This window comes from Varanus komodoensis, unplaced genomic scaffold, assembly GCF_004798865.1.
Source record: "Varanus komodoensis strain SLA01 unplaced genomic scaffold, ASM479886v1 scaffold4, whole genome shotgun sequence".
Classification (NCBI taxonomy): Eukaryota; Metazoa; Chordata; class Lepidosauria; order Squamata; family Varanidae; genus Varanus; species Varanus komodoensis.
The window spans coordinates 8,118,768-8,133,192 of record NW_025335941.1 but is presented as its reverse complement, the minus strand read 5'-3'; the positions used below and the strand labels follow the sequence as shown (position 1 = coordinate 8,133,192).

General features: G+C 43.1%; 2 protein-coding genes across 4 annotated transcripts in view; both read left to right on the top strand.

Moving 5' to 3' along the window:
* Window positions 1–2,789, top strand: part of MED14 (mediator complex subunit 14) — a 45,020-nt gene extending 42,231 nt beyond the window's left edge. For both annotated transcript variants that reach the window (XM_044441754.1, XM_044441755.1), the window contains exon 31: window positions 959–2,789. In XM_044441754.1, the coding sequence (XP_044297689.1) occupies window positions 959–1,032 (74 nt within the window). In that variant the 3' untranslated portion in view covers window positions 1,033–2,789. The remainder of the gene's footprint in view (window positions 1–958) is intronic.
* Window positions 2,790–6,830: 4,041 nt separating this feature from the next.
* Window positions 6,831–14,425, top strand: part of CUNHXorf38 (chromosome unknown CXorf38 homolog) — a 19,253-nt gene continuing 11,658 nt past the window's right edge. For both annotated transcript variants that reach the window (XM_044441917.1, XM_044441916.1), the window contains exons 1-3: window positions 6,831–7,046; window positions 9,352–9,486; window positions 10,085–10,207. In XM_044441917.1, the coding sequence (XP_044297852.1) occupies window positions 6,843–7,046; window positions 9,352–9,486; window positions 10,085–10,207 (462 nt within the window). In that variant the 5' untranslated portion in view covers window positions 6,831–6,842. The remainder of the gene's footprint in view (window positions 7,047–9,351; window positions 9,487–10,084; window positions 10,208–14,425) is intronic.

The window sequence follows — 14,425 nt, the reverse complement described above, 5'->3', positions numbered from 1 at the left end:
ATTGCTGTTAAAAATGTAAATAGCTTTTATAGAATGGTGTACTGAGGATACCAGTTGAATTCCTGAGAACTGTGACATCAGAAGTGTGCTGTCTAATTCTTAGTACTAACTTTTTCACCTGAGGACTGAGAAAGACTATTTTCAGGATGGAGAACACTTTATAAATTACTCAAAATGAGTGCCTGCCAACCAGAGCGCTGAGTTCGATGGTTAGGGCATTATCTTTCAAGAATGAGAAGCCAGGGCTATCTTCATTTTCTGCATTCTTTTGGGAGACCTATATAACCAGAGGGGTGATTATAACTGACCAGTTTGCTTGTTTTCCTGTACTTAATGGTGGAGGATTTCCTACTAATACTAACTTTTCCTAATTAGTAGTAGATTCAACTAATAGTGGTGGTTCTTCTCTAGTGGGAGTGCATAACACATAGTTACTGCTGCATAACTTGGTCTTTAGTATTGTAATTGATTGATAACAATGGAAGGGTGGGCCAGCCAATTTTATTGTCTGACAACCATCAAGAGCAATGCTAGACTGAGAAATGGGCTCTTACTGAAAGTGTTTCATGGCCAAGCAAAGTTCTGAATCCAAGTTGCTTTGCTCGAAGACCTACATTCTGCACCACTCATGGCTGTGTTAGCTGCATGAGGGGGCTACCTTTGTTATATCTGGGGAATCCCAATAGCCTGGCTATTGTAGAATGTGACAATTCTAAACATGTTGACTTTTATTTTCCATACTAGCTGGCTGCACAATATCTGGTAGGTTAGAAGAAAGTAGTTTTATATGGCATTGAAATTACTTGCTTGTTGTCGCATCTGAGTGTAATAGTATACATTTTCAGAATTTAATTGGGGTACAGCTCATGATACTTTGAAATGAATTTTGAGTAAGTTTATCATTGTCATAATTCAGCTTATTTCTCCAGCTAACTTGTGCTTCTTTCCCTTGTTCTAGGTGACTGTACAATCTTTGCAGCTGTCCGTGATTTAATGGCTAACCTTACAGTGCCCCCTGGTGGGCGTCCATAGGCTATTTTTAAAGAAAGGGTAAAAATGAGAGGAAGCGGCAAAACATTGAACTAAAGCCTTCAGTTATATATAATGGAAGAGACGTTTTCACATGTCATATTTTAAAAAGAGCTAATACAATGGATTGGCCTACTTTCAGGGACACACTTTCATCAGATTTCTTTCTTTCCTTTTGTACAGCACTCTGTATAAAGTTTTAAGGAGACATTACAAACTTGTAATAGATTTATGTATCCGCTTGCCAGTAAATAGAGTTTATTCTGTTTTATACTACAAAGATTATGAAAATGCCAAATTTGTTTATTTAAATGGTTTTTCTTATGTCTTGGTGTAATCTTTTTTTAAAGGCAGGTCTGTCATTTTTGAATACTGTAAAACTGTGACAAACTTTATATTGAAGCTGTATTTTAATATGACTGCTTTGAAACATTTAAAATGGGGCTTGTTGTAAACATGTTCCCAAAAAGCAATATTTAATAAACTAGATTTTAAAAAAGTGTGCTCACTTTAAACATGTACATTTATGTGTAAGAAAGTTTTCTTAAATAACTGTCTTTGGGATGATATCCTGCTATATTCTGGGTTAGTTTCAGTGACTAAAAGCACAAATTCCTTTGTGCATCAAATTAAGTTGTAGGATATTGTCAGTTCCTTTTCAACCAATTTATCTTTAGAACTGGGACTAAGGAAATAGAATGTATAAGTGTGTGTACATTGTCTTTTGCTGATCTTTTTGCTTGTTATATGGAAGTGTTTTACAGTGTAGGTTACTCCCCAGAATGTCGTACAACTAGCTCAGTGCATCCAGAAGCCCTTCTGAGCAGAATCTGAGCATGCTTTTCAAAAATCAGCATTCTATAGTGTTTGTAAAGCAAGTTTAAAGCTCAGAGAAAGTAACAGAAGGAGTTTTTCATTGATGTGGCTCCCTTCCATGGTGGGGAGTGGTGGAAAGGAGGCAGAAGTCCTATTAAATGTACCCAAACTGCATCTAGAGTAATTTTTTCAGTTGTGATCATTCTGTAAGTTAAAGACATTGCATGGAAGCTATTTGAAACAGCTTCTGGGGTGACTTGGAAGAATGAAGAGCTTTACATAGCAAAGAGCGACCCATCACCAACAAGGAATCCAGCTTAATGAAAGAAAAGAATTCTGTCTTATACACACAGATGAAGTAGTAGAGCAACAGATTATTTAATAAACCCAGAGTGTTTTTTCACTCCTTTCCCAGACAGCATTTCTGAGTGCTTTAGACAGTATTAAAAATACAGAAATATCTGTACAGTATATTGCTTAAAAAGGGTATTGCTCTGAGTAGTTAGCTAGGTGCTCCTGGGAAGCCTGCAAGTAGGATATGGAGACAAGTCTTGTCTCCCATTGTTTATCCCCAGCACCTGATATTTAGCAGTATATTGCCTCTTAACCTGAAGTTTCCATTTACTCTTCATGACTTTATAGCCAAATTCATGACTTGATAGACAAAGTCATAAAATAGTTCTGTTTTCCTTTTAAAACCAGTGGCCTTTGCTGTTAATCCTGTGGTAAGTAATTTCATAAGTTAATTATGTATTGTACTTTTGCCTCTTGCCTGGATCTACTACCAATCAATTTTATGGATCAACTTTTCCCATTTCATTTCTTTGGATAGAACGCCTGGTGTCCTCCACACCATACATAATTGTATTAACCTCAAGCATTTAATAGAATCAAATTCTGTGTCAAACTTTTAATAAAGCACGTTGGCTTTATCTAACAGTGAAGGTGCTTCAACTCCATTTGTTTGAAGCATCCACTTCTGTTGTACCTTTTCAAACTCTATATTAGGCTTTTTGAGATAATCGCAATCCCTATTATGGATGTTCCCAGTGACCTAATCACAGTACCTATCCTGATCAGAAACTGCCAGTTCCAACCCCATAAATATATAGGAAGGAACAGGTGCATAGTCTGGAGGTGTTCCTTGATCCAGCATGGTCTTCGATTGCTACAGTACCTTTTGTCAACTGTGACTGGTAAGGCACCTATGACCATTCCTGGGCAGGGGTCGCTTAACCACTGTGGTCCTAACTTAGATTACCGTTCTATATTGGGCTGCCTCTAGCATTGGAAGCTGCGCTTAGAGCAGAATGCTACGGTCACATTGGTAATGAGAGTGGCTTATCAGTAGCACACGACACCAGTGCTAAGGGAACTGTACCTCAGACTACCTGTACCTAAGGTTCCTTAGTTTCTTTAAAAAATATATTTTCACAACCTTTTTTTCCCTTTTGTATTATGTTTGTGTTATGTAAAATAAAGTGGAAGAAAGTTGCCAAGGGATTTTGAAAAAGTTTAACACATACATTCAAACCCACAAATGTATCTATCTTTCGATCTTTCAACACTCTATAGGAGTTCAAAACAGAAGTTATTCTGTACACCAGGGGTCCTCAAGCTTTTTCGACGGGGCCAGTTGAAAGGTGCCGGTGCTGGCGCGGGCCGGAAAGGCGGTGCCAATGGCACGGGCGGGCAGGTGTGCCCACGCGTGGAGGCGAGGGTGTGGCGTGTGGGCGTGGCGAGGGTGTGGCGTGCAGGGGAGGGGAGTCTGGGTGCACGGTGAGGAGGCAGCTTGCTCACTTGAGGTCATTTTCTCCGAGCGAGTCCAAAATGATCTTCAAGTCGCTGCCTCCCCGTGGGTACGGGCACGGTGAGTCCAAAACCTCTGAGGCGGGCTGATTAATGGGCATGGCGGGCCGGATCCGGCCCACAGGACATAGTTTGAGGACTCATGCTGTATTCCAACAAATTTTCTAATTGCTTTAAGTCCTCAACTACTTTTTAAAGTACTCCCTTTTCTATCCCATTAATAGTGCTGGGTATAATAGATTTTCCATCTATCATTAAATTCTTCAACTGCTCTTCTATTTACATAATTAGTTAGGTTCCTTAGTTTCATAGTGCCTTCTCTTTCAAACTCCTTACCAATACATATTGGAAAGACATCAACCGTTCTGCGGTTTTGCACCTGTCGAAAATTTATTTGTTCCAATGACTTTCCCAGAATAATGATCTTGCCTTCCTTGTTTTCATGCTATTATCTTTTAAGTTTTATCCTATATGCCATTGCTTGTAGATTGCTTAGAAATTTCTTTTTAATTTAAGCAGTTCATCAATATTGATAAGTCAGCCTTGCCAGCCATTTCTCCCACCTAGTTTAGCCTTCTGGCTATCGTGTTGGTGTACTAACAGCAGTATCTAATCCAGCAGTGTCTAATCCAGCAGTGTCCCTACCTGAGCTGACAGACTTCATGCAATGTTAACATCCATGCTGAAGGTGTCTTAACTGGGCTGTCTCAGCATTTCATGGGTTTCATGACAACCAGAGGACTGGCCCAACATGCCATCAGCCCAACACATGTAGCATAGCACACTCTAGATCTGTGTGGGTGGGTGGGTAGATTTTTTCTCCCAGCCAGGCTCGGGATTAGTGATCTAAAGATCTAAAGGACCTTTGAATTGGTCCCTTTGTCATGGTCAGCTTACTGCCTGCTGAAATTCAGACTAACAGTGGCTTTCCCACTTTGCAGGTGTGGGGGACCCCAGAGGCTGTTGGATCCAAGCAGTTTCCAGGGAACGTTCTGGCTGCTGTGGCTGGTGGTCCTGTCAAATTCCTGCTTAATCTCTAGAAGACACAGAAAACCTGAGTGGTTGACATGATTGCTCTTGAGTGCCCTCTCTGTGGTATACCCCAGAGCTGAGAGTGATGAAACAAATTGGGACATGGCTCGAGCGCAGTTAGAGAAAAACTCCTACTGGAAACAACCAGGTAGGAGCCCTGGTACATGCCTATAGTTGACTATATGGGGAGATAGTGAGAACATCAAAGAAACTATATCTGACTGCCTCCAGTCAATCTTTGCTTTTCACTCAAGAGAGCTTCCTCCTACATGCAGGCTCCAAGGATATCTTGGAGCTGTCTAAGGTCCATTGTAATATATTTGCTAGGCACTTCCAGGACAAAATCTCTTACGTTCACCAGGTAGAATCAGGAGGTATATCCAGAGCATAGCCTGGTCAAGTTTTTTGTTCTTTTGATGAGGAGAGGAATTAAAACTGTTTGAATAAATCAGTTTATGATGCTGATTTATTTTGACTAATCACGGTTAGGGTTTAACATAGTTAGGGTTTGAATGATATATTATACTACAGTTTAACTGAGCTAAAGCCACACTTGTGGACAAGTGTTGGGAGAGCACACAAGCTTAACTATGGCTCATTGTTGTATGGTTTAAGAATGCCTGAATGTATGCATCCTTAAGATGTGCTCATCATTTACCAAGTTCTCAAACAAGCCTATGCTTCCTTGACCGCTCAGACTGCTGGGGGTCTTGGCAGAGCACTTGAACCTTTTTGTTCTACATATCAAAGCATATCATTCATATTTTTAAAACCATTGTTTTGACTTTCACATTTGAGGGGTGTTTCCACCAATTTGCAGAGGACATCCATTGGCCTAATGCAGGGATGGGAACATGTAGCCTTCCAAATTTTGAATTCCAACTCCCATCAGTCTCACCTACCATAGCCAGTGATGATGGCTGCTTAAGCCAGCAACAGCTAAAGGGCCAAAAGGTACCCACCCTGTTCCAATGTTATTGGAAGCTGCCCCGAGGCTTTTGCGAATGGGGCAGCATATTAGTGTTCCAAATAAATAAATAAATAAATAAAATATTGTATCTGTCAAGAGATGGATGGTAGATTGTCCCTCCTTGAAGCAAAGCAGTGTTTACTAAATCACATATCCTCCTTGCACACAGGTACCCTGCAGAGCTGTGATGTACACATATTGCTGATAATTGAAAATTTTCAGGACTTCTTACTATTATATTATACTTCAGTGTTGTTGTTTGTGGGGCCCAATCCACTGGATTTCACACAAGTGGAAGACCATTTTTGTTCATTTGTTTCCTGAAAAGCCCACCTATTTGTTTCATTTTTAGATTTAATGTTTCTATGACATTACTTTCTCCTCCTGGATTTTGTGATAAAGAGGAGAGGAGGTGCATATGCTGGCATCATTGTGAAACAATGTATGGAATGCAACTATTTAAAGGAGAGGTTTAAAAGGTATTTACCTCTGTTTCTTGTATGATTGTTTAGAAAAGTTTGTGCAAGCATAAATACCTGAAAATGAAAAGAGAAGAACCCAATAGGCTGTGTGGTAGTGATCTAAATTTAGTTAAATTTTAGGCTGCACACCGATCTGGACATGTCAGATTTAAGTCAATATGGCTTATTTCTGGATACAAATGTATAGAACTGCAGTGCTGGTGCCTTTTTAAAGCTCTTCACTCCTTTCCTGACCAAGCTAAGCAACTGCTACTCAGTTTGTAACCTAAAACACTACAAAGATCTCTTTTCCCGTTCTCCCCTCGTTCAGCACCCAATACCCCAATTTCAGGTCAATTCTTCAAAAACGTCGAGCTGGAGTTACGCTGAGAGACTGCAGTACTAGCACGTTAAAGTAACGCTCATGAACAGAGAACTGAGGAAAGCGGTATACTAATGCAATGCTAGTAACAGTAGCTGCTTCACCTATCCCTTAGCAAGGAGCGTTCCCAACCCGGGGGCCTCCAGGGGGTTGCACTACGACCCTTAGCAATCCCCGGCCAGCCCACGGTGGAACGCAACACACCCGGAGGCACCAAGGGCATGAAGAGCGTGCTGGAGGGCGGACAAAGAGGTCCGGGAGCCGGGCGCTTCCGCAGCGCTCCTGCCTGCGCGCTCGCCGGGAGCGTCGAAGGGCGGAAGCGCCCCCCCCCCTCGGGCGTGCCATGGCGCTGGCGGAACTGGCTGCTCGGCTCAACTGCGCCGAGTACAAGAACTGGGTGAAGGCCGGGCACAGCTTGCTGCTTCTGCGAGGCGCCCTGCAGCGCTTTGCCCACGAGCAGGTCCACGCCTTCCACCGGCAGCTCGTCGCTCGCCTGGCTCCGCTGGGTGGCCGGTGCAGCGGGCGTTGCATCCCCCGGGGCAAGCAGGTGAGATGCCGCCCCCCCCCGGTTGCGCCCCGCGGAGATGGAGGAGGAGATCTAGGCGGGTTCCTCTTCCACGGTGTGTGCAGACGCACGGGGGTAGCGCAAGGCTCTCGATTCATGCGTGTTTAGGCACAAAGCGCCCCACAGTTCCCAGCACAGCCCAGCCAGCCGGGGCATACCGGGATTTGTAGGGTTGCTTCTATGCATGTATACGACTGAGCCCTTACGCACCCTTTGGAAGCAACCTGGCACGCGTTCCCAAGTACGTGTAACACGCAGACCTCGACGTCTCTCTGCAATCCTGTCCGTGTAACAGCCTCGGGAGGCTGCTTCGTTTGTTCAGCTTTGACCGTTTTGCTTTTGCTCAGATCAGTCCTCAAGGGAGCTGGTGTGGGAGGAGAGTAGTTTCAGCAGCTGAGAGACTCAAGTCACGCGCCCTCTTTGTCCCCTTGGGTATTTTCCGGCTTAAATTCGTCACCGTGCAAGGAGGCCTTTACATTAACGCGCGCACGTGAAAGGCGCACCCGGCTCGCATCCGGTTAGGCGGCAGAACAAAGAACTTGGACTCTGCCTGTTGGAGCAAGAGGTCAGCCTGCGGCAGAGAGGAATGCGCCGGAAGAGACAGCGGGGCCCCCAGCCCCGTATTTCATGCTTCCCTATGCTTTTGCTATATTATATTTCTACTTGTGCTCAAATGCAACAAATCCAGCTCAAGCTTATCTTTAGTTTCTGGTGCTAATTTAGTCTGATTGCCGGACTTAAATTATTTTTTAAATACGAAGTGCTTGTTCATTATAGGTTTGTTGTTATTATATTACGTGAACCAACAGTTGGAGTGTTACTCAGCAACATGATAGCCCACACTCACATTCAAGAGTTGTGTACTCACATGTCAGGGTTGAGTATGGGTAGTTATTGACATGTGGGTTGCTATGTTTTCCAGCCACAATAACAAATCATAGTTGGTGAACCACAAACAGACCATGAAAAGAACCTATGGTTTGCAGTTGGGTTGTGCGCTGTGCATTGTTCATGGCTAGCAAATAGCCTGTTATCATGGCTGAGTTCAGATAACACTCTGTCTCATGTTTCACAATCACCGAAAAATTGAGGCCATTGAATTGTGGTGCTGAAGGAGACTCCTGTGAGTCCCTTGGACCACAAGGCGATCAAACTGGTCAGACCTAGAGGAGATCAACCCTGACTGCTCTGTAGAAGGCCAGATACTGAAGATGAAACTCAAATCCTTTGGCCACCTAATGAGAAGGAAGGACTCCCTGGGGAAGAGCCTAATGCTGGGAACAATTGAGGGCAAAAGAAGAAGGGGACGGCAGAGGATGAGGTGGCTAGATGGAGTCATTGAAGCAGTTGGTGTGAGCTTGAGTGGGCTCTGGGGGATGGTGGAGGACAGGAAGGCCTGGAGGAATGTTGTCCATGGGATTGCGATGGGTTGGACATGACTTCATGACTAACAACAACAACAACAACAACAACATGGTTGTCATGTTGTCTGAACCTAGTCACTTTCTCTTTTCCAGGGGTGTAGTAGAGCCAGCCTGTTTCTTAGGGACTATAATGTAATTCATCCGTCTCCTTAGGCTTCCCTGTTCCTTCTGAACTTAGCAGCAATCCTCCCATCAACTGGTAGGAAAATGGACTTTCCCCAGCAACACTGTGAACTCCTTGTTGTAAGGCAAAGGGTGGCATTGAATCGGCAATTATGATCTAATAGTTTTACAAAAGATGTATATAATACAGAGAAAGAGAGAGCTGGACTAACAATGCTGCTTGTGTTTTGGACTCTCCCAGGGGCTATGGGGGCTTTCATGATGAGTGCCCACCCTTCAAAACTATATACTGCAGGATCATGAAAACCACACCTATGAACTCTCATGCACATGTCAGATTCTATGGAATGTGCTTTGGAGCTGGAAACCTTATGAGATTGCTAATGAGACTGTAACCTCTTACTCAACCCAGCCTCTTGGTGGTAGTAAACAGCCTTATCTTTCATTCCTTGACTCTGTGTTAGGCTTTGTGGTAGGGCAATATTGCTGATTTGCTCCTCTGGGTTCCCCTTTTCGTTCCTTTTTCTGATGTTCTTTACTTAACTGTAATTTGTCAATTTGGGTGAGTAGAAAGTGTTTCTTTTCCTGTTGTGAACTTCTCTTATCCGGCCTGGTTCCTTGGGATTGAGGGCAGATTACACTTTGAGACTCCCTCTTGGGTAAAAGATGTGAAATCTCTGATGTAAATGTAGCATGCATATTTTAGGGCCACTTGCATTGGTGCTTTGTTTGCTTTGTAGTTTCAGCCTTCTTGCTCATTATGTAAAGAATGGAAGAAGGAGATTTTGAATCATCACACTCACAGAAATGGAGAGGTTCACTGGGGGAACTGCAGACCTTGGCTTTGGCCTTCAAACTCATGGGAACTTGCAAAGGTAATCCCTCATGGATCTTATCGCCTCAAGTAGATTTCAAATGTGGAGACAGCTTTTGTGAATACCTAGTTGCAGCTTCCAACATAGGAAATGGATGTAAGTACAATCAAAATGTCATGAAAAACATGTTGAAGCAATCTTGAAACATCAGAGCTAAAATGTTCCATCTGCAGTCTTGATTCTTTATTTTGGAAAATGGAATGTAATTTGGATTCAGGAGGTAGTGATGGCTTTATGATACATGTTACATGATAGTTGATGATACACTTGATGAAGGGCATCCCAAATGTGTCCTCCTGGACAGTGTAGAATGTTATCGAATGGTCATTTGGAAATACAGAGATGGTACATAAGAGTTTGCAAAGAAGAAAAACAATCATAGATGCTATTCAACCAGTGTTCTAATCTTTCTGGAAGCCACTTGCTGTATGCATTATGAAGTCAAGGTCAGAACTAGGAATTGCAGTTACAAGCCTTGCTTTCTATTTGTTAATCTTGAACTCTGATATAACAAACCCTTGGAAATAGTGTGTTACTAGCTGTTACAGAAACAAAAATGAAGATGTGAAATGAACATGTGGCATTCTTCATTGCATAGGCTTACTTGCCTCGTGGGAAAGCTGATAGTCCTGGCCCTGACAAGTGTGATGCATCAGCACTCTTGAACCTTTTCACCTTCTGTGATTACTTCAGCGACATTGATCAGAAGAAAATCAGAGAGGTAACATTGATGACTTGCTTGTGTTGATTCCTAGCAGGATTCACGAGTGCATTAAGCAGGTCACCACAAGTGATTGTTGCTTCTACCCGGCCCATGCACAGTATCCCTCATCTTTATGCATGAACTTGCTTCTTGTACAGAAGTAGCATCACACAGCAAAGTCCCAGTAGGAATGAAGGAAAACAAGCATCAACACTACTACAGTTCATGGATTGCTTAAGACAGAGAAGGGAAATCTCTTTCTTCCAGAGGGACTTCTTCAAGATTCAGTAGAAAGGAGGGAATGAGAGGAGTTGGTGGCAGCCAAAGTTAAATCTGACTGTTATGCTGACACATGGGTCCTCAAACTACGGCCTGGGGGCCAGATCCTGTGCGCCATGCTCATTTATCCAGCCCGCCTCCGAAGTTTTGGACTCGCTCGGAGAAAATGATCTCTGAGCGAGTCTAAAACCTCTGAGCCAGCGCAGGTGTTCTCTGAAATGGAGCAGAGGGCCAGCGCACGCACAGTTGAGCTTTTACAAGCTCAACTGCACTTGTGCTGGCATTTCCCCCCCCCCCCGCCCCTCATTGCATATACAGAGTGGGAGTACAGAGCAGGAAACGAGAGAAGGGCGGATGAGACTGAAGGTAAGAAAAAAAGGATTGAGGGTAGGAAAAAAAAACTTTTAAAATCTATTTTTAACTACATGAGCCACGTCCCTGGGCTGCGGGCCAAGCCACAGCTGCCTCACTGAGCCCGGGGGCAGCCGCTTGATGGCGGTGGTGGTTTGCCCGTAGAAGGCTGCCCTTGGGCTTGGTGAGATGGGTTTTGGCGGAAATGCAGGAGCCACGGCCTTCAATGGGGGAGCCACCACCCCTGTCGAGCAGCTGTCCCCAGGCTTGGCGGGAATGGAGCCAACATGTTTAATTATTTAATTAATTTTGAAATTTTAATTGATTTTAATTATTTTAAATTTATTTTAATTAATTTTTAATATGCAGTATGCATAGGAATTCATTCATTTTTTTCCAAACTATAGTCCATCCCTGCAATAGCCTGAGGGATAGTGAACTGGCTCCCTGTTTAAAAAGTTTGAGGACCCCTGTGCTAACATCTGTAGACGTATGAAAAATGGTCAGAAATAATAAACAATATTGATTGATTTAATTTATATCCCTCCCTTTTCCTTTCTTCATCCTCTAATTCCAAGTAAAATAGCATACCTGGAGGCAATTCAGCTGTAGATTAGAATAATTGGGAGCTGTAATAAAATGTTGCAGTATATCCTCACCTTCCTGATAAGAGTTATCTTCCCATTTCTAGGTGCCAGAATATGTCATTCCAGTCTCTCCCAGTTCAGTTTTTTTTCCTGCCCGCTGATACTGAACTTTCTCATTTTGTGTGTGTGTGTTTTGTTTTGTTTTGTTTTTTAGGGTTGTAGTTGTTGCCTCTAACTGCTGTTTTACAAATGTGTACTTTTACAAATCCCAGGGTTCCCTGAGCATATGGATATCTCCACTTGTTTCTCAGTGGACCCATTTTGTCGCTCTCTCTGTTGGTACCCACCTCCACAATTCACTATTAGGAGTGCTTGTCATACTTAACAGTGCCATGTTTAGAAAGTGATGAATTTTTCATACTATTCTGAAAGGCAGAACTGATTTCAAAGTACACTTCATTATAGTAGATCGTATATGCCTACAGATATAAAAGTACATGGTAAAGTACAATAGACTGAGGGCTAAGAAAGGCCACTAGTAATATTGGTGTTTATGGAGATTGGATTGAATATATTGACTAATATAAATTGGTAACCTGGCCATGATAAGTGCTTTCTCCTACAAAGCTTTCTCCATCAAAGGAGTGCAGTTGGCCAGGGTTTGTAGGGGTACCATCATTAGCATAATGAAAACAAACATTTCCCCAATTCACACACATTTTTTAACATAGGGTGGATACAAGAATTGGAATAGTTTTGTTTTCATTACATATTTGGATGGTCAGAGGAAAACTCATTTGGTGGGACAATTATATAATCAATTATAAATGTTGGCAGTATAGTTTGGGAAGAAGATATAGCTATCATATTCGATGGACATGCTCCCCCCACCCCTGCAAAAAAATAAAGTGACTGGATATCAACAGTAAAAGATATTAAGGACATGATATGCTATTTCTACTGGCAATTTTGTTTAATAGAGTCAGAGAAATACTTTGCTTATTTATTTATTTATTTATTTATTTATTTATTACATTCTTAAGGAGATCGATCCAGTCATTTGTATTATAACTGTAGACAAGCATAAGCATGCTGAGATCATGCTTTCTTCTGTTCTGATTCTGTAGGGGAAGAGATGGAGATGCCTCCTCATGTGCATTCTTTCTTTAGAGAAATGGGCCTTTCTAAATAACTGTTTGTTAGGAACCAGATTCTGCTAGAAAAGATGGAACAAAAGGCTGATTCTCCCTAGGTTGTCTTGTCTAATTGGATTGTGGCTCTAGAGCAGTGATGACGGACCTTTTAGAGATCGAGTGCCCAAACTGCAACCCAGAACCCACTTACTTATCTCAAAGTGCCAACACTACAATACAACCTGAAAACTGAGGTTTTAGTTTAGGAAAAACAACTCACAGCCAGACCAAGCAATTGTGTATGTATCCTTGGTAATGCACAGAAAGGCCATGTGAAAGCTCGGATGAATCAAGCCTGATGGGATGCAGATTGGGATGCCATTGCCTGCCGCCACTGCCCTATTCCAGCTGCTGGAGCGCTGCTGGGGCGACTTGGCTCGCATGCCAAGAGAGGGTTCTGTGTGTCGGCTGTGGCAGCCGTGCCATAGGTTTGCCACCATTGGCCTAACCCTACCTGGTGCACTCCCCTAACGATACTATAGGGCTAAAGTGCCATTAAAAATGCGGCGATTTTGAAAAAGCCTTCCTTGAGCCGCCTTTTCTGCACAGGTCATCATTTCTGCCCATTCTGAACACATTCCAAGCATCAAAATCCTGCCTGGACACCTTGTTTTGCTAACCCTAACCCTACCCTGGCTCACACTCCTAACCCCCCTATCGGGGTAAAAGAACATAGAAAACAATGAGATTTTGAAAAAGCCTTCCTTGAGCAGCCTTTTCCGCACTGCTCATCATTTCTGCCCATTCTGAACACATTCCATGCATCAAAATCATGCCAGGGCACCTCCTTTTGCCAACCCTAACCCTTCCCTGGTGCACCCCCCTAACTCTAATATAGGGCTAAAGCTCCATTGAAGAGAGGGATTTTTAAAAAGTCGTCCTTGAGTAGCTTTTTCTGCACTACTCATCATTTCTGCTCATTCTGAACACATTCCAAGCCATCAATATCATGCCAGGACACCTCGTTTTGCTAACCCTAACCCTTCCCTGGCTCACACACCTCACCCTACTATTATTATTTATTATTATTAGAACATTTCTATGCCGCCCCTTGCCGAAGCCTCGGGGCGGCTTACAACACAATAAAATACAATACAATACAAAAATAACAATATAAAATTAAAATTAATAATATAAAATAAATAAAAAATATAAACGATATAAAAGAAGTTATAAAAGAAAAGTTATAAAAGAAAAGAAAAGAAGTCGCCCTGGCCAGATAAATAAGTAAATATTGTTAACAATTAAAATGATGCTTAAATAAAAAAGTCTTCACTTGGCGCCGAAAAACAAATAACGACGGCGCCAGGCGGACCTCTCTGGGGAGCACATTCCATAGATTGGGCGCCACCGCAGAGAAAGCCCTCCTCCGAGTACCTACCCTCCTAATTTCTTTCACAGAGGGTTCCCGGAGAAGGGCCTCTCCCGCAGATCTCAAGGGGCGGTCGGGCATATATGGATGCAAGCGCTCCTTCAGGTAACCAGGTCCCAAGCCGCTTTATAGGTCATAACCAACACCTTGAATTGGGCCCGGACTTCAATGGGAAGCCAGTGAAGCTGACGGAGGACTGGAGTCATGTGAACATAACGCCCCGTCCCCGTCATCAACCTGGCAGCTCTATTTTGAACCAATTGAAGTATCCGGGCCGTCTTCAAGGGAAGCCCCACGTAAAGCGCGTTACAGAAGTCAAGGCGGGAAGTCACCAGCGCGTGTGTCACTGTTGCCAGGCAGTCGTACTCCAGGTAGGGGCGCAGCTGATGAATCAGCCGAAGCTGAAGGAAAGCGCTCCTCGCCACCACTGTCACCTGAGCTTTCACTGGAAGCT